This window comes from Carassius auratus, unplaced genomic scaffold (genome assembly GCF_003368295.1).
Source record: "Carassius auratus strain Wakin unplaced genomic scaffold, ASM336829v1 scaf_tig00003633, whole genome shotgun sequence".
Lineage (NCBI taxonomy): Eukaryota > Metazoa > Chordata > Actinopteri > Cypriniformes > Cyprinidae > Carassius > Carassius auratus.
In genome coordinates this window covers 1,066,118-1,087,257 of record NW_020523535.1, presented here as the reverse complement: position 1 = coordinate 1,087,257, position 21,140 = coordinate 1,066,118, and the positions used below count along the sequence as shown (strand labels likewise).

At 39.2% G+C, this 21,140-nt stretch overlaps 1 protein-coding gene across 3 annotated transcripts in view; it reads right to left on the bottom strand.

Annotated features, from left to right (window-relative positions):
- Window positions 1-21,140, bottom strand: part of LOC113070290 (zinc finger and BTB domain-containing protein 46-like) — an 81,506-nt gene that overhangs the window by 39,275 nt on the left and 21,091 nt on the right. For all 3 annotated transcript variants that reach the window (XM_026243533.1, XM_026243534.1, XM_026243532.1), the window contains exon 2: window positions 7,494-8,495. In XM_026243533.1, the coding sequence (XP_026099318.1) occupies window positions 7,494-8,460 (967 nt within the window). In that variant the 5' untranslated portion in view covers window positions 8,461-8,495. The remainder of the gene's footprint in view (window positions 1-7,493; window positions 8,496-21,140) is intronic.

Genomic DNA, 21,140 nt, shown 5'->3' with positions numbered 1-21,140 from the left:
GAAGAGACTTGTTCTAGTAAAGGAGGAACAGAGGGAGACTGAAAAGAGAGGCGAGAGAATGGCATAGAGCGAGGCGGAACACAAGAACTCTGTCTGACAGTCCGACATGACGCCTTACCCCAGAACAAACAAGCATTCAGCTACATTGAGGGGCAACCCGGAATGCCATGGGGGAGACGGAGGGAGAGAGAAAGAAACAGAGTAACAAGAGAAAGAAAGAGAGAGAAGAGAACTGTGAAGGTCATCTGGTGGGATGGTGAGTCTCAATCAAAAGAAAATAGGGAGGCACGTCAGATGAGGGACAGAGAGTGAAGAAAAAGGAACAGATGAGGGACAGAGTGAGAGAAGAAGTTTAACATGTGAAATATGAAATCTATTTTGGTTTTAATGGAGAGGAAGGAAATATGAAAGTAGATTATTAAACTGGGAGAAAGTGACGAGGGAGGGGAAAAATCCAGAGGTGCTCAGGGTGGGAGGGTTGAGATCTATTCACGATGTTTTAAATATTAAAGCTATTTCAGGTTTAATGAGGTGTAAATACTATGGGGAGAGTTGTAAGAGGATGGGGGTTAAAGGGGCCTCACTCTCATTATTTCAAGTGCACACCTTTTGACTATAGAGACCTAGAGAGAGAGAAGTGAGAGCGAGTGTAGAAACAGAGAGATTGAGCTAATGAGCTAGGAAAGACACAGGGCTGAGAGAAAGAGGACGACACAATCGAAGGACATTACGTGAATAATAAATGAATGTACGAAAGACTCAACGAATGTTCAAAGGATTGAATAAATAAAACAACGAGTGAATGATGAATGAAGGGGGCATAATGAATGAATGAACAAGTGAGTGAGACAGTAAGTGAGAGTGAATTATAGTCATTAAGTGAACAAATGAATGAAGGAAGGAATAAGTAAGTGAATGAGTGAGTGAGTGAGTGAGTGAGTGAATTAATGATTTTAGGAATAAATGAATAATGGAGTGAATTAATCAGCAAGCCAGAATGTGAGTGAATGAATAAGGAAGGCTAAATGAGTGAGTGAATAAATGAATTAGGCCCAACCCAATTCTACCCCTTAGGCCCTTACCCTTTCCCCTTCCCCTCCATTTTGCGCGTTTACTTCAAGGGGTAAGGGTGACTCGATTCTCTTTTTGTTGGAGGGGTAGGGGGAAGGGGAAGGGCCAGATAGCCCTTCAAACGAAGATTTTTCAAGACCACACTTCAAACGAAGGGGTACGAATTATCACGGCAACTTGGCTGCTACAGCGAACAAAAAGATACATAAATGTAAGCTTATTTGGCATAAATAAAGATTTTAATGAAAAGTAATCATTTGTTTTATGTTACATTCAATTGTGAGTTCATATTAACGGTCATGTTACTCAAAGAAATGTGTGCAAAAAATCACTAATATTTGCTAACGTCATATCATTACAGACTGCATGATAGTGCCACAGCATATGATCAGGGCGATAACTGCCCTAGACTAATCCCCCCAATAATCAGAAATTGCAAAAAAAAAAAAAATAATAGAGAGAGAAAGAGAGCGAGCGAGTTAAATGGAAGTTGCGGGATTCGCATCTGTGCATTTATCTTTTTAGAGTGAGTTTACTTAAAAACAGCGATTGTATCCTCTCATCGCTGGAAAATATACTGTAGGGATTCAGTATTTAAACTGTATTTAATAAAAGTCATGGGCCAGCGTTGACAAGTTTATTTTCTCCTGGATGTGTGAGCTGCGCGATTTACCATGTGTGTGTGTGTCAGTAAGCAGCTCATTAATACAGAAGGATAATTAAAGGCTCTAATGCACACCATCACACCAGTATATGTGTGTATTGTAAGAGCTAGACGACGAATGATGACGTGTGACGGCATAGTAGTGGTGTCCCGATCCTTAGGGGAATATGTTCTCCCCTACCCCTTGACACTCTGTTTCAAGGGACAAGGGGAAGGGGTAGGCGGAACGGTACGGGAAGGGGAAGGGGTATAAAATAGAATTGGGATTGGGCCTTGGTGAGTGATTGTAAATGACTGATTGAGCTGTGAAGGCATGAATAAGTGAATACATGCATGAATAAACGAGTGTTTGTAGAGCAGTGGGTGAGAGGCCAGAGGTTAAACTCTCAGAGGAGAGTAAATAGATGTGATGTGTTGAGGCTGAGCTGAAGTTCATGTGTATGTGTTTTTGCTCTGATGAACAGGATTAGATTAGATGAGCTCTTCTGTGAACATGTCAACCGCTCACTGAGACAAGTGCAAAATTACACCATAGACTGCTCTATTAAACACACAACACTTGCTAAATATTTTAACACTGTTACATGTCAGGCGCTTCACTATCTTCTTTGTGCATGTGTGTGTGTGTGTCTGTCTGTATGTTTGTTTTCTTCACACACACACATTCTAAAATCAATACAAGCGCTCACATATACTGTACATATGCATCTGTACTCAAAAAAATACAGATAGCACACACTTCCCTTTTGATAAAGGTTTACAATTTAAAAACAGAGTGACACGTCAGCAGCACAGCTTAAAAAATAAAAATAACAAACCTAATAGATGTGTGAATGATCTAAATGTGGGATTTTCTGTCTCGTCTTATGCTGTGGAAAGGGGAAGGCCAAAATTATCTTCTTCTTTCCCTAGTCTCTTTCTGATCAAGTGTTAGCCTTGTTCATGAACAGATAATCTCAAATAAAATATCAGTGACCCTTTCCTGGCCAGCCTTAAAAATCCCCCTGATGAAGCATGAGGTTCGCAGCCACAGCCAACCACAGAAACCCCCCTCTTCATTAGGGAGTAAACCTGATATATGAACAACACTCAAACTAACAAGCCACTTTCACACACAGATACCAAGGCATCACATCAGAGATGCACTGGGTAAATTTCCTTTTGAAATGTCACTCTTTGGTGGTAATTTTATGACCTGAACAGTGAGTGTCAATGCTAATGTTAGCGTCTAGCGTCAGACACAGGCTGTAGAATAAATACTGTTGTTTAAGGGTCTATGAGACAGTGAGCTGTGATTTAGGTCTGTATAACAGGCCTTGTAGGTTTGTTTGCAAATGAAGAGTGTGGCTGCTTGCTCAAAAGAGTAGTCTGGCTTTTGGAAGAGCGTTGAGCTTCTACATTCACATTTCAGAGAGTACACACACTCCTGACGGTGAGCATGAATAGTGCTCAACTGTTATATTGCTGTGGTTGATTCATCGGCCGATATTAGCATTTTTTTTAAATATCGGCATCAACTGACTGATATGATAAAAAATATTAAAAAGTACAAATAAAATTTTACTTCATACGAATTAGCCACCAATTCGCCAATATGTAAAATAGTTATGAACTGCCATGAGACTGTGTTACATAGAAAGCAATACATAAGCCAATACAAGCATGTGGTATTCTCAGTGTTGCCACAATATGGCACAATTAGCAGATATGAGTGTAAACTCTTCTTCTATGGTCACTTTTATCTTTGGACTCATCTATAGTCTGAGAAAAAGTTTGAAGAGAATTTTGCCTTTGTATTAGCTATACTAACCTGCTAGCTATATAAATAAAACGTCCATTTAATGCCATAGACCTTTTAAGGATATTCTACTGCACCCTTGATCCTGTGCTGGCTAAACATTGACATGTCTGGCTGCATTCCACTTAGTTTTTATGCCCTTCCCTCACTAACTTCCCACCATCTCATTGATTCGGATGTATGTCATTAATTACGTTGCACAAGACAAGTGCCCACTACTGGCAGAAATCATCTGAACTGGACTGTCCTAAGCCCTTGATCACTTGGAATCTGCTATGGAATTGATATCATTATTTACATTTTTGCCTTATGAATTTGTTTGGTAAAAGCACTCTATAAGCATATAGGTATGACTGGGCTGCTTTATATATTTAAAAAAAAATAATGCAAATGTCAGTTGTGAGTTGTTGGGGAGGGAGTAAATTAAATGTGATCTGCTGTGATTTCACAAACGCATTGCACTGCGGTTTATGGAGTGGACTGAAGTGTACATTGGAAGTAGACTTTTCTGTTTAAACTTTAGGGTCAATTATAAATTTGGCAAAATTTGGACGAATAAATCAAAAGAAGGGCTGCACAGTTAATCAAATCAAGATATGGAATTATTAAAAGTTAATAAAAATGATAGAATACAGAAAGATTAAAATAGAAACCACAGAACTTGGGGAAAATATTTGAAATAAAGTGACATGTGGCCAAGTGTGGTGAACCATATTCTGAATTTGTGCTCTGCATTTAACCCATCCAAGTGCACACACACACAGTATTGAACACACACACACACACACACAAACACACCCGGAGCAGAGGACAGCCATATTGTTGTAGCGGCCCAGGCAGTTGGGGGTTCTGTGCCTTGCTCAAGTGTCTCACCTCAGTCATGGTATTGAGGGTGGAAGAGAGCACTGGACATTCACTCTCCCAACTAACATTTCCTGCCGGACCTGAGACATGAACCCACAGCCATGGGTTACAAGTCTGACTCTTTAACCAATAGGCCACAACTGCCCCATATGGATGTTAATATTATCTAAAAAGAATCACCTAGCATATCCTTGTCTGACATGTAGAAGTGTAGATCTCATGTGTAGATCTCTTTTTTTAAACCATATTGATTGTAATATTGTGACGTTTCCTGAAAGTTTGGGAATCTGCATTCCAGGACACATGCCCATTATAACACCTGTGTATTCTGCATCCAGATTCAACACCTGCAAACATCTGCTAAACATCCAATGTGACCTCACAATGTGATCCCCTCTCTAGAACTGTGATAGCTTGATGCTTCAGGTTTACCAGTGATCAGTAAGAAGCTCTGGAAGGGAGTTTCCATTCAGCAGATGCCTCAACAAAGGTGATTTGAAACTTAAGGACATGTGCAGAGAATAACTATGGAAACAGTCCCTATAGCATGATCTAACTCTTATCTTACAACATTCATGATGAAAACAGTGTCAGTATGGTGATTAGGATAATATTTTAGAAGCTTTAAACAATAGTATGACTGTCTTTTTGGTTTTGGCTGCCTAATCATGTTAAAAACCATACCCTCTCTTTCTCTCTCTCTCTCTCTCTCTATCTCACACACATACACACACACTTTACAAAGTGCAGGTTAAGAAATCTCCTGCTGCTAGCCAGAAATTCATACCAGAAGCATGGTAATTGATATATGCAGTTCTATAAACATGCCAACTACCAATTACAAGCTTCTTAAAACCATTAGTCTGTGCACAATGCAACTTGGACATCAGCATCCTGAGATCCCATTTAGTGCTGTCAGCAAGCGGCACCCTTAACCATGCAAACCATTAGCCCTGCAACTAGACACTTCCTGTACCCTTTAACCAAATCTGAGAAAACTCTACCTTGTGACTGGACCTCAACATGGACATGGATTGCATGGTAGCAGAAATCACTTATGAGAGCATTTAGAGAGTCCTACTGATTACTAAAGCTCTGAAGCTTATATTCATGCTCTCTTAATGAGACTTAAACATGCTCATGTTACATATAACAGGTGGGTGATAAAATACATCTTGTTAGGTTTAAATAAACAAAGCATCCTTGCCAAAGTAGCCACTCTCATAGGTTTTGGACAATCCTGTCAGTCTGAACACCTTAAGAATCCACCAATTTACTAGGAAAACTGCAGCAGAGTCCAAAACCCAGAGCAGGACATGAAGGCTTTCATAACGTCCTGTTTTTCTCACCCTGATCCGACTCATCCAAGCCTGAGCCTGTTTTGTGTACCAAGCAATATTCTCATCTTCACTGAGCATTGAGATACTGCCCATGTTATCAAATGACATCCAAAGCAATTCACCGTTTAGTTCCTCAGCGGACTGAGTTTTACAAACGGTTAATACGATTTTAGATTTGAAAATGTTTCGATTCCATTTAGAACGTAATTAACTTGACCTCAAAAGCTTGACTAGCACATTAGCTTGGCTTATAAGGGCCAGTGCATGAGGAATATAAATGTGCACTATTTGTGTTGCAGGAATGGACATGACTTTTGTAAGCATGTGTGTACACAGTACAATGAGCTGGTGTGTACTTAGATGTGTGGAGTCTTGCACTTGATATTTGATCTGTGGGGTTGGGTCAGCGAGTGCAGTTATTTCTGTTGGAGCCGCAGGTAGCAGGGCTGGCAAATAGAGAGGATGAGAGAGTGTCTCGAGAGTTAAGAAGGTAAACTCGCGCTAAGCTGATGCAGATCTCAGCGTATTCCCCTCCCTCTCTCTCTCCTTCACTTTATCCCTTCTTCTCCACACTTCAGAAGACCTTGGGGCACCCCCCGTCCCAACACACTTGCACACACACATACAATTTAATCCTCACACTGCCACCAAGGTCAATTCAATTATCCTGTTTTCTGAAAGTGTGTGTGTGCCCATTTCACAGTCGGCCTGCACAAATACACCAGAGATTAGAGCTGCCACACTTTTAATGATCTACATACCTATAAGCAACAGTCTCCGAGACAGGTAGGGCCTCATCCCCGCTCGCTGGCGTGATCTGTTCCTCAGCACGGATTTTGTTTTTAGGTTGATGAGGCTGCCTCACGTCCCATGTGTCTTTCCGATATTAATGAGGAAATGAGTTTTTTCAACCCCAAATTCCCCACCTCAATCTGTAGTTTGTCATGCTGTTATACTATTAGTGTTACAACAATAATTTTCATCTTCATCAGAGTTCTATTTCTATCTGGGTTTGAATTATACAATCAAACACGGTGGCAAAGTATTCCAGGAGAGTTCACTCTCACGGGATCCACGAGGCAGTGCTTGCCAAGTAGGCGCTTAAGGTGTGTCCGAAATTGTATACCATCTAGGTACTGCAAAGAGAAACTATATAACCGTTAAAAAGTATAGTTCACATATTGTAGTATGAATGTATGTACTACATCCACCACCTACGCCGTCAGCGCTTCACTGCCATTCACAACTCCTCTCCGGTAGCCTCATGGGACAGTGAAGTGTCCATTGAATGTGTACTTTAGTATCTCTCCGAAAGAAGTAGGTCATCTGGGTACTTTTCGCCTACTGTTTCATGATTACCAGGATTCGGAACTTATTTCATGTACTTTTCACCTACTGTATCAGGTATGGGCCACTCCAGTCCTTGGGGACTCTGGTTATGGAGGGCCACTCTCCTGCAGAGTTTAGCTCCATCCCAAATCAAACATAGCTGAAATATCTAACCAAAGTATTCAGAGTTACTAATAAATTAAGTGTGCTTGATTAGAGAAAGAGCTAAACTCTGCAGGACAGTGGCTTTTCATAACCGGAGTTGCCCATTTTTTGCACTATACAGTAGGGAAGTATGCATATTCATTCTGTTCTGCAAGACCAAACATCCTCTGATGAAAGGTCAACAGTCGGCCCAATGAAGTTGCAAAATGTTTCCCAGTTACATAATGTGATATGTTGACACCATAAAATATAGTAATCCTACCAGAAATGTCCTGGTTGCCGTAGCTCCAGCCAGGATTGGAGACCATGGATGGCAGTGGCGATGCCGTCCGACTGTCCCCTTCATTCTGTTGGGTTATGTGCCTGACTGTGTCCTTGTTCTTGCGGTTTTTCCTGCGGCCTGAGCCTGGAGGTTGCCAGCCCCCCTCTCCTCGTCCACTATGCTCTCCAGGCATGCCTTGTGCCCCTCGGCCAGCCCCATCTTGCAGATTGGAGGGGGAGACCTGCTCCTCTTTGACCTGGACAGAACGGTAATCAGTAGGCCACAAGGGCTGCAAACAAGCATCCTCCTGGCTCTCATGGCTTTTGGGTTCCTGGTCCTCTTTGCCATAGTTGCTACCGCCTTCGTGGCAGCTAGCGATGGCTGAATCTCCAGATGAGTTGGCCGGGCTGGTGCGTCTGGCCAACCACGGCGAGGAACTGCGGGCCGAAATCATGGACGCCAGTGCCTCCGAGGCTCCACCCACACCAGGCCCAGTCCCACCTCCCATAGAGCTCACCACGTTGCCCATCTCAATATCCGCAAGTTCGTCTGAAAGCTCGGAGCGAATGCTGATGTCTAACGCTGCCTTGATGAAGCCGTGACACGCCTGCACTATGTCGGTCATCTGCAGATAGCTGGCAGCCGACATCACTTCAATCACATTCTTGCTAGTGAGCGCCAAGTGGGCGGAGTACATGAAGTCAAGGATGGTCTTGAAGCCTTGAGCTGTGACGATGTCCAGGTGTGTGATGGTGGCCTGCTGCTCTGAGCCCTTCTTCACCTGGCAGTAAAGTGTTTTGAAGTAGCGGCTGCTGCCCAGCAACACGTTCTTGTGCGCCTTGAAGATCTTGCCCTCCACGATCACACATACGTCGCACAGGATGCCGTGCTGCCGCTGCTCGTTCAGCTCCCGCAGGAGCTGCCGGTAGTGCGACGTGATCTCCATGTCTTCCTTCCGGTTATTCATTGGACTAACGGGTGGCTGCTTCTTCTGAACAGAGTCTAAAGGAGGACAACACACAATACACAAACCCTGGTTAGTAAAGTTGCTGGAGATGCAAGAAACAGACCACAAGTTCCTGCATAAAGAGAGAATAGCTATGTCTGGAACAAAATACCAGCTTACACTAATAGTAGGCTACTGTGAAACAGCGGACATTATTAAACAATTAATAATGCCATTTTAAAAAAGTAGTATGCAAGAATAAATTGTTGTCACATATTATGACCATATGCGTGCCATCCAGTTATTATTATCAATGAAACTATTATTTTGCATTTTGCAATTTAAGACTTAAGGAAATGTACTTCAAAAGTTAAGCTTAATGGGACATTATTTTTGTCATAAAGAGAAAATCATTTTGACTTGTGAAAGCAAAAATGCATACATTAACTTGCAATGGATGTGCCAGTCTCTGGAGGGTTTTAGGGAAAAAATACGAAGGTCATATTTTTGTTAAGACATTTATATTCAATTAAAACAACTTTATTGTTTGATATGTAAAGTTGTTTAAACTGGGTTTGCGTATAAAATTATTTTCTGCTGTAATCAACAAATTCTGTTTTGATTGAGCTTGTGTTGACAGATCTAACAAACAACAGCTACCAGCTGCCAGGTAATTTGTCACATTAGAAATGTTACATCAAATTGAGTGCATTACATTGGGAGATACAGTACTGTGCACAGTGTTTTATGTTGTTTGTTGCCCATTTGGGCAATCCTGGTATTCTATAAATACTGTGCACAGTAGACATACTACATACTGCAGATATAGAACAGTAATGTTATTAAACCAATCCAAACACAGCCAATGACTGAACAGGAGGCTCAGATTAATACAGTACAAGTAAAATGTGCTTAACTGTCATAAAAATAACATCATGATGCAATTCATAAAAAAAATATTTTGGGGGGTGAACTGCAATCCGAGTAATTTTTGACCGTTTTTGAGAGATTCTCCCCATGCTTCCCCCACCATCCTAGCTGAGTGTGTCGTGTGTTTATATTTTCTCTCTCTCTTTCTCCTCTGTACCCATTCAAGAACAATGCATTGCCTCATCTAGCTCTCCTCCCCCCTCTCTATCTTAATGATTATAGCAGAGATGCTCAGGTGTTCACTGTTCAACCCTTTAATCATGATGTTTTTCTCTGTTCGCTTTATTAGCTGCCAAATAAAATCACCCAGCGAGTGTGTAAAGCACTTTAACACAATCATCGCCTCTCCTCTTCTCACTTTTCTCTTTTTTTGTTACTAAATTGTTTCATTTAATTACCATTTTGTGAGTTAGTTGAATAATAAAGTGGAAAATGGAGCTGCCAAACAGATAATTCATTTTAAGTGAGGAAAGGTGATGGCTGTAGCCCAGCAGACAACCAGCCACAAGCCATCAGAGCTGGCCAATGCGTGTCACCTACTTCAGAATGGCATTTTAGTGACATTTAGTGCTTAAATGACTTTTTACGGAGATAGAAGACCTTAGTAATAACAATTCAAAGCTATGGTCAATTTCTTCTTTCAGGTTTTGTGCTCGTAGGTGTCTTTTATGAAGACAGGATTTCAGTGATGAGTGAGAATTTCTAGATTTTGATGCTGCGCTCCATGAAAAAGCAATCCTTCACTTGATTTAATATCAATCTTAAGATTTTTCGAAATGCAAAAGAGGTTACCAGCAATGTCAGGGACTGTCAATAGTCACACTACTAAACCATTTTAAAGTTGTTTACATGCAATCTCTGCCTGTAGAACTCTTTTTGTTTATTAAATATATGGTATAATGTGATAATGCTGTCAGCTATAATAAAAGTGAAGTAGTCTCAGCTCAATGTTTAACCATTTTTAAGTATTTAACCAAATCTATTTCACACAATTCGACAGATTTCCCCCCTAAAGGGTTGCAAAAAATAGTCTGCAGATTCCTGGGCGTTAAATTGGGGGGAAAAACATTCAAACTATTATTCTTTTTTACAATTACTGTGCATAATGGCTGTAGCCTGCAATGCATCCAAAACACAGTTACCAATTTAATAATGTCATGTTCAAACTAGTAAAGACATTTTGAGTAATTTCTGAGAAGTCGGTGTAACAAGCAACACTTGCTTTAATACAACACATCGGCAACTTTTCTTTTAGACACAATATTGCCAGTTACTGTTTTTTCTACGCATTCAGCTAAGTGAATGATTCACTGACTTATACATGAAGACTTGTTGCTACCTATTGGCATATTGATGCAATCTGCAAACACTAATTTAGCGTAATTTAGGAAAAATTTGACATTACATCACTTACCGATGGTTCCTCTGCAGTGAATGGGTGCTGTAAAAATGAGAGTTTAAATAGCTGATAAAATCATCACAATAATCCACAAGTAATCCAGATAACTCCAGGCCATTAAAGGAGTAGTTCACTTTCAGAATAAAAGTTTCCTGATAATGTCATCTATGTAAGTTGTTCATATCTTTCTTTCCTCAGTCAAAAATAAATTTATGTTTTTGAGAAAACATTCCAGGATTTTTTTCCATATAGTGGAATTCAATGGAACCCAACAGGCTGAAGGTCAAGTTTCAGTTTCAGTTTCAGTGCAGTTTCAAGGGGCTCTACACAACCCCATCTGAGGAAAAAGGGTCTTATCTAGCTAAACGGTTATTTTCTTAAAAAAAAAAAACACACAAATGCTTGTCTTGTCTTAAAATGGATTTATTTCTTAAAAAACACACTTCACTTCACAAACTGTAATTATTGGACTGGAGTGGTGTGGATTACTTGTGAATTAGTGTGATGTTTTTATCAGATGTCTGGACTCTCCTTCTCCAAATATCTCCCATTCTATTTTAAAGAAGAAACAAACACATCTACATGTACATCTTGGATTGCCTGAGGGTGAGAATTCTCAGCAAAGGTTAACTTTTGGGTGAACTATTCCTTTAATGGTCATAAAAATATGCTTTAAAACTTCTTTGTGAAAATGTGATTTCTTGTTTTGCTTTTTCTTTGGATTTTAGAATTAAACATTATCCAGTCTTTGTAAGGTTCACCCATAAACTGATTCATGAGTAGATGTCTGAACTAGCATTTCTTACTAATCACTGACACTCACTGAGATGCAACTTCCTACATGAAAATGCACCGACATTGTCACACATACACACCGATATCCCCAGTAGGCTACTCCTCCCTACTAGCATCCTCTATGAGCAGCACAGAAGCCATCCTGGTTGGGGCTAAATCACAGGGACGTGGAGTGTTACCAAATGGGGCATGATTTGTTTTGTGAGCGTTCCGGCTGTCAGCTCGCATCTGCCTGACTGCATCATGACAGCTTCCGTTCACTATAGTGACAGCAGCGTTTGCTGCGGGGCCGGCACACTTCAGGTCATGTTTAGGAAAGTTCCTCTCAACCTGATGGCTTGTAAGATCAAATCAATCTTCTGCCTCTCCCATGTCCACTTGTACAAATACACCTTTCTTGGAAGACTGAAAGAAGAAGAGAATGACAGTGACAAGTGACTTTTTTCCCCCCTATTTAATAGTTTTAAGTTAGCCTCCAACTGCTTTGCTTGAGGCTTTTTTTTTTTATTTGATTGCTATAATGCAGTCATTCTGCAGTGCACTTCATTGATGTCTGGATTCGTGAACCAATCGTTCATTTTAAACGTTTCTTCTTAGTGAACCGGTTGAACCAGTTCACCAAATCAAACTGAATCATTTGAAACGGTTCGCTTCTCTAATATGCATTAATCCACAAATGACTTAAGCTGTTAACTTTTTTAACATGACTGTCACTCCCTCTGAGTCAGAATAAACCAATATCCCGGAGTAATATTGTTTTTTCAACCTGGAAAAAGAATCGAACTTCCCATCACTAACAACAACTGAGCAATGTTGTTAATTTAAAGGGACAGGTCACCCAAAAACGTGATTCCACCTTTAAGTTCCACTTAAGAAAGAACATTCAAACTTTTTTGGAACAACATACCCTTTCAGAAAAAAAAGGTCCAAAAGCTGTCACTGGGGTGGAACCTTTTCAAATTTTAAACCTTTGTATATCTTAAAGGTACAGTATTGTTCAAAATAATAGCAGTACAATGTGACTAACCAGAATAATCAAGGTTTTTAGTATATTTTTTATTGCTACGTGGCAAACAAGTTACCAGTAGGTTCAGTAGATTGTCAGAAAACAAACAAGACCCAGCATTCATGATATGCACGCTCTTAAGGCTGTGCAATTGGGCAATTAGTTGAAAGGGGTGTGTTCAAAAAAATAGCAGTGTCTACCTTTGACTGTACAAACTCAAAACTATTTTGTACAAACATTTTTTTTTCTGGGATTTAGCAATCCTGTGAATCACTAAACTAATATTTAGTTGTATGACCACAGTTTTTTAAAACTGCTTGACATCTGTGTGGCATGGAGTCAACCAACTTGTGGCACCTCTCAGCTGTTATTCCACTCCATGATTCTTTAACAACATTCCACAATTCATTCACATTTCTTGGTTTTGCTTCAGAAACAGCATTTTTTATATCACCCCACAAGTTCTCAATTGGATTAAGGTCTGGAGATTGGGCTGGCCACTCCATAACATTAATTTTGTTGGTTTGGAACCAAGACTTTGCCCGTTTACTAGTGTGTTTTGGGTCATTGTCTTGTTGAAACAACCATTTCAAGGGCATGTCCTCTTCAGCATAGGGCAACATGACCTCTTCAAGTATTTTAACATATGCAAACTGATCCATGATCCCTGGTATGCGATAAATAGGCCCAACACCATAGTAGGAGAAACATGCCCATATCATGATGCTTGCACCTCCATGCTTCACTGTCTTCACTGTGTACTGTGGCTTGAATTCAGAGTTTAGGGGTCGTCTCACAAACTGCCTGTGGCCCTTGGACCCAAAAAGAACAATTTTACTCTCATCAGTCCACAAAATGTTCCTCCATTTCTCTTTAGGCCAGTTGATGTGTTCTTTGGCAAATTGTAACCTCTTCTGCACATGCCTTTTTTTTAACAGAGGGACTTTGCGGGGGATTCTTGAAAATAGATTAGCTTCACACAGACGTCTTCTAACTGTCACAGTACTTACAGGTAACTCCAGACTGTCTTTGATCATCCTGGAGGTGATCATTGGCTGAGCCTTTGCCATTCTGGTTATTCTTCTATCCATTTTGATGGTTGTCTTCCGTTTTCTTCCACGTCTCTCTGGTTTTGCTCTCCATTTTAAGGCATTGGAGATCATTTTAGCTGAACAGCCTATCATTTTTTGCACCTCTTTATAGGTTTTCCCCTCTCTAATCAACTTTTTAATCAAAGTACGCTGTTCTTCTGAACAATGTCTTGAACGACCCATTTTCCTCAGCTTTCAAATGCATGTTCAACAAGTGTTGGCTTCATCCTTAAATAGGGGCCACCTGATTCACACCTGTTTCTTCACAAAATTGATGACCTCAGTGATTGAATGCCACACTGCTATTTTTTTGAACACACCCCTTTCAACTAATTCAACTAATTGCCCAATTGCACAGCCTTAAGAGCGTGCATATCATGAATGCTGGGTCTCATTTGTTTTCTGAGAATCTACTGAACCTACTGGTAACTTGTTTGCCACGTAGCAATAAAAAAATATACGAAAAACCTTGATTATTCTGGTTAGTCACATTGTACTGCTATTATTTTGAACAATACTGTACATATTAGCACTTAAATGGTACCATCTTAGCACTTAAACGGTGCAATTTAGCACCTTTTGAAAGGGTACCACCCTAGTGGCTTTTGGCTTTTTTTTTCTGAGAGTGTAAAGGTGACAGAATTGTTGTATGAACTATCCCTTTAACATCAGAGAGTCTTTTCATCTATTCCCTTTTAACCCCCAAGACCAATTAATTTTTCACTGACAATGAGAAGTAACAGCTCAGTAAATAATGACACTTTGCACCCCAGACTCCCCAAATTAGTCAGTTCTTTTCATGTGACAACTCAGAACTACTTCAACTGTACAACCAACAATGAATATTAATATCTCTTCGTTGGCCGACTGAGTTACATGACAATCTGGGCAATCAAGTGCAACACAACAATAAACATAAACAACACAATTGACAGACGTGTAACCAGGCTAAACACTGAATGAGACAGAGTGCAGTCAGACTAATCAGATTTTCTGCTTCACTGGAACAAGAAGCATCTGAAGCTTGTTAGACAAAATGAAAGAGTGTTAAAAGAGAAATGCATAATAGACAGCAGGTTCACATAACCTTGGTGAACCATACGGAGCGCAAGTGCAAGACCATTTTTTACATTTTATATTGTGGGAAAGGCTATATGCAAGAGCAATACTTTGTGATGTTAAATAGCCATCGAAGCCCATTGCATTAACCAACAAATTAAAGAGTTAAAATTAATACATGCCTTTGTTTTACAAGTGAAACGAGACATTAAATGTCAAAATAGTGTAGGGCGTGTCTTGATTTGACTGGATAGCAAAAAGTGGTCTTGATGTGACTGGTGAAATAATGTGCACAGATTTCATTCACAACATGACCAAAAACTTAATAGGGTCAATTTTGATGTTGACTTAAAAAAAAAAAATTGCTCTCCAAAAGTAGGCTGATGGCTTTAAATGAAGCTCTCTGACTGCATTCAATTACAGTGAAATGGTCAGAAATTGTCCCTGTGAAACTACATCATCTAACAGTGTTGTTCAGATGATTATACATGATTGGAAGCAATTGCTTTAATAAGGGTTGATAACCACTATCCATCAATGTTTCAGCACCAGGAGCACAACATCATGATATTATCTACCCTGCATTACATCGCAGCTACTGAGTTCACAGTTAGCCTAACTGCAGCCCAGCTTTCGTCTGTACCAAAATAGAAGGTGTAAGAAGTTGTAGTAGTAAGGTTAAGGTTAGGGTTAGGCCTGTAATGGGATTGGAGGGAAGAAGTGTGCAAAGAATGGAGGCCAGAGCAGCCTAAGAGTCCAAGGATAGAGTGTTAAAGAGTGCCAACACCGCTTACTGTTCCTGTCACCCGCAAACACTCAGATCTGGAGTGACTGGGTTCCTCCGGCCAAGTAAACACACACACACACACACACACACACACACACACACACACACACACACACACACACACTTTAACATGAACACTCATGCATATACTTCTATGTATGCTCTTCCTTATTTTTGTTGAGGTGGTTCTGATGTTCTTGGAGGGGATGGGGGAAAGATGGCCAACTTTCTTTCTTTTTCTTTTCGTTTCTGATGGTGGGAAGGCTAGTCGTGACATACGAGGAGGTGGCAGAAATGGGAAGATGGAGACAGCGAGCGCTCAGAGGGTGTAAGTCATGTATGCGTCAGTGTGTTTCTCAGGAAGCCAGTCATTTTAAACCACTCAACTGGACATCAGGGCCATTATCCGAGGGGTTAATCCCCAATTTCACAGAGCTGGCAACAGGCAAAGTGGAACAAAAAGGGTGCAGGCCTTTAAAAAACAAATAGCAGAAACAGTATCCAACATGCGAAAAACCCCTTCTTTTTTTTCAGAGTTCATGAAAGTTTTATGAGGGCTTCACGAAGCTCAGCTGCTGCATTTTAAGTCATAAAACAGCTAAATTTAATCAGGCAAAGACTACCAGCATACCCTTAAATTGGCTTTACAGCTGGTGGTAAAATCATTAATTGACTGAACAAACTGCTGTTTAAATGTGGTCTGACTGAGACAAAAAAAATAAGTAAATGACTCATTAAACAAGAAGTACTGGTTTAAAAGATTAGCCAAATAAAACAAAAGAGAAAATGAGGATTAAGCACAGTTAAATACGGTTACGGGTGCTACGCTGGGGTATCTTTTAAATCATGATAAAAATGCAGTGTTACGACAAATATAGAGATAAATGAGCTGAGGATAAAAGGTGGATGCATTTAGTCTCACTATTTATAACTATTAGGGTAGCAGTATAAATAGACAAGCAATTTATGAGAAGAAAAAGTGTTTTGGCTTTGATACACTCCATTGACAAGACAGTTTCAGCTATTTATAATATTAATTATTAAGATATCAGCACAACATGCATTGCTCATAAGTACTCATAGGGTCTGAATACTTAGGACCATGTGATATTTCAGTTTTTCTTTTTGAATAAATGTGCAAAAATATCAACAATTCTGTGTTTTTCTGTCAATATGGGGTGCTGTGTGTACATTAATGAGAGAAAAAATGAACTTAAATGATTTTAGCAAATGGCTGCAATATAACAAAGAGTTAAATATTTAAGGGGGTCTAAATAGTTTCCGTACCAACTGTATGTTAAAATATAAATATATATTAAAACACATAAACCAAAGATGATCTGTATTAGTAACAAGGTCTATACAATGCACCAATGTTTAATATTAATGAAAGTTTGAAACCATAATGGAAAATGATAATGATAAAAGTACCAAGTTTGATTACTTCACTCTCAAAGCAAGCTAAATGGAAGTGAGTTACGATATGTTCTCTGGCACAATCTGTTCTAGGTACAGAAGGATTAATAGATAAATAACATGGGGGACATGGGGAAATATATTTGACTGCAGCAAGAGCGACTTAACGTCTCAGATACTTTATGTGCTGCCATTTTGATGGTGTTTTCAGCATATAAATGTTGAATATAATCAGGACTACCAGTCAATTCAACATTTAATTAAATTCTATAATATGCTGATCTATTATTCAACATTATTGCCGTTACTTGCATGTATGAATATTTGCTAAGATGAGCTCCAAAATGAAGATGATTAAAAGAAAGTGTTTTTTGTGGCATGCAAAAGCACTGAAAGAAAAGTCTTTATATACATTATTGTTTAAAAGCTTTATATATATATATATATATATATATATATATATATATATATATATATATATATACTTTTATTCAGCAGAAATCCATTAAATGGATCAAAAGTGACAGTAAGGACTTTTATAATATTACAAAAGATTTGTATTTTAAATAAATGCCGTACGTTTGAACTTTCACCACAGAATCCTGATTTTGTTTATAATTGTTTCCACAGATATATGAAGCAGCACAACTCTTTTCAACACTGATAATAATAAGAAATGTTTCTTGAGCATCAAAACAACAGATTGTGATTTCTGAAGATCATGTGACACTGAAGACTGGAGGAATGATGCTGGAAATCCGGCTTTGCATCACAGGAATCCATTACATTTTAAGATATATATTAAAAGAGAAAACATTTTAGAAAAATAAATACATTAATAAAATAATGAGAACAAGAACATTTTGGATTTGTTAAGCCAAGATCCCAGAGTTCTCTCTGTGAGCGGACCCTATATCTCCTCATAGACTGAGCAGCACTATCTCAGCGTCTGTCTTTAGGCAAGACTCCAGCTGGCCCAGGTGACAAGAGCCTGTCACACCACCGAGAATGTGACGAGAGCGGATCTAAAAGGCTTTGAGAGTCTTAACCCCACCCGGCTCAGCACCTCTCTCTCCCCCCCACCCGCGTCCTCCTTTACCTCCTCTTGAGCATTAAGCCGGAGCAGTGAAGGTGAGTCCGTGCTGAAACGCTGGATAGGTCAGAGTGTCGGGAGAGTGGTGTGAAACAGGGACAGAAGAGAGACTGGAGTGTTTACCGGTTCACATCAAGGCCTCGTCCCGCCGTGCTCTCCGCTAAACTGAGGTCCTGCAAGGTCCTACCCTGGACTTCTCAATGAGACTTTGCCCTGAGCTCACCTGCTAAAACTTAGCGGAGAGTTTCAGGTATTCCCTCTCACGCTAACGGCAAGTTTTGGCCTCTTAACTTCTCCACGTTCACACGGGACTCGACAGCTTTTTCGTCATTCCATCATCTAGAATCATTGTTATTATCAAAATAACAGTAATAATAGAAACATTCACAACTGCCACATGTACATTAAACTCTTGCATTCGCTGGGAATCAAACCCAATTCCTTGCTGCTAGTGCCAGGCTTTACTGTTTGAACAGCAAGAACTAAAACAGCATTAAATTATTTTCATAAAACAGATATTTTAAGTGTTTGGATGTTAGATAATAGGAAATGTGACAACATTAGTATGTCATATACATGAGTTTTTACGTTAAAATAATTGTTCTTTTGCCACCAAATTCAGTTTGAACTACTTGCCATAATTCATATTCTCATAGACTTCATAGACTCGTTGTTACTTCTATGGCAGAAGAACCGGTATGATTGACAATTACGCACACTCTATAAAGTTTGGATGTGGCTGGACATTCCAGAGAGGTTTTAAAATCAACGTGGCAAAATACAAACCATTTTGGAAATGAAGGTAGAGCTACTTTTGATCTGTACTCCCATGCAAACTCATAAGCACACGAAGGCCTTATCGCTACTCTTTAGTAATGCTCTGGCACACTTTCCCCAAACGCCGGGTAAACATTTCCATTGATCTACACCTTGAAGAACTGTGACAAACTCCCTCGGAAGGTATGCTGGCAATGCCTGTGTGTTACAGAAACACTGCATTCATTAGTCTCTTTATAATCACAGAATCAGCCCATAACACATCGGCTTCACTAATGCCTTTCCCCTTTAAAAATAGCCTCTTTTTCCTTTAACCAATGAAAATGCAGTGGAAAGTGTTAAGGCCAGGCAAAAAGTAGTTAACCTGTTAACCCTTAAAACCGTACCTGGCAGAGGCACTTCTTGCAGCGTGATGCTATCTGGCCTCTGTCCTCCATCTTTCTCTCCCTCCTTCCCTCCCTCTTTCCTTCTGTCCTAGTGTATTTCTGGGCTATTCACTGCCTCAGAGGCCCTGAAGCCAGCCGTGTCTCCAGTGGAGGCTCCCTTTTCGACAACCCAGGGCTTAGCCTAAATTCTCTCGCTATTAAAAGCTGTGAAATGCAAATAATGAAACATCTCATTACCACTGTAGGAAAATGAAAAGAGAAAATGGTAGAGGGGAGAGAGAGAGAGAGAGAGAGAGGGGAGGTTAGCGGGAGATAACCTGACAGAGTGGCTTTTGTTTCATGAGAGTTGGCGTTACGGAGGGAGTCAAGATTGGATTTGCCAGTAAAATAAACAGGGGTGGGTCCTGGAGAACTGTTCTGGGGTGACTTACGGTCGTAGCTTGAGGACACACACACACAAGCGTGCCGGGAACTAACTGTCTATACAGGGTTATGCTTAAAACACCATATACATTCAGTGTTCAAAGCGGGTTTGGGGAGAAGGGTGAGAGTCCCTCTGTGTGGGGTCCTGGTTGTCACATATCCTCTCCCATTACCGGCAACAAGGCCATGGAGGGGGGAATCACACCTGCCAAGAACATGTCCACATGTCCAGGTCATATTTCACCCCACAATGAAGAAAAAAAAAATTGTATACTCATATATATAAAAGTTGTGTCTCATGAATATTCATAACAATTATAATACTTTATAAAACTTATGTATTTGTGTTCTAACTTTTAAGAGTATTGATTATTTATAACACCATCTACTTTTACATTTATAATGGACGATATCATCATGTCTTGACATATGTGACAGGTTTATTTAAGACCTGCACAGTTTCTTATCTTGTGAGTGGTTAGGTGTTGAGTGTTATTTAAGTATTTCCTGTGAGGCTAATGTTAATTTTGCCTGGAGCTAGTTAATACTTTCAAATGCAAAAATAGACCCAAATAATCAAACTGATATAACAATAAAAATAGTTAAAACTAAAGCAAATGTGTAACATTACAAATTCATCTGATCTGATATCTGATCTCATGGTTGTTTGAGAAACTTTATTAACATTAACATTATTATTATTATTATTATTATTATTATTATTATTATTATAAGTGGTCTTTGTCAGCTTTAAGTAAAGTAACATTAGTAACATGGCAAGATTTATAATACATTATAAGAGACTTGTAATACATTATAGTTATGAGAAATATAATCCATTGTAACTTAAGTAAATGAAACGTGTTCATTGTGTTATAAAATCATTATATTCTTAAAAGCTATAACCACAAATACGTAAATATTATAACACATTAAAACTGTTATTATGAATATTTATGAGATGATACAACATATAAGTTTTTTTTATTTTATTTTTTTATAATGCATTATGCATTTGTTATAATGCCTTAAGAATACCTTTGTAACGTATTATAAATACGGTGTCATAGAAAGTGTTACCGAACTTTAAAACAAGATACATTTACTAGTGAAGCAAAACTACATAAGGGCCTGGTTTCACAGACAGGGCTTAGACTAAGCCAGTATTAGGCCAGAATTTAATTAGGACATTTAAGTAAATTTTACAAACTTGCCTTAAAAAATAAACATTGACATATTTTAAGCTCAATCAGCACAAGTTTCTTTCAGATGAAACAGCTCAGGTTTACATTTTAGTCTGGGACTAAGCTTAATCCTTAAGTCTTAAGCCTTGTCTCTAAAACCAGGAAAAGGTATTATTCAAATTCTCTTTACTAAGTTTGAACAGAAATATTACAACATTAAGTGAGGTAAATTAATTAAGGTACAAAATAATATCTTAAGATCCCACACTATTTTGCGTTTCAAGTAAATACATTTTGTTTTAAGAATGATTTTATACTGGACAACAAGCCGAGACAAATTTCTGACTGATTTCAA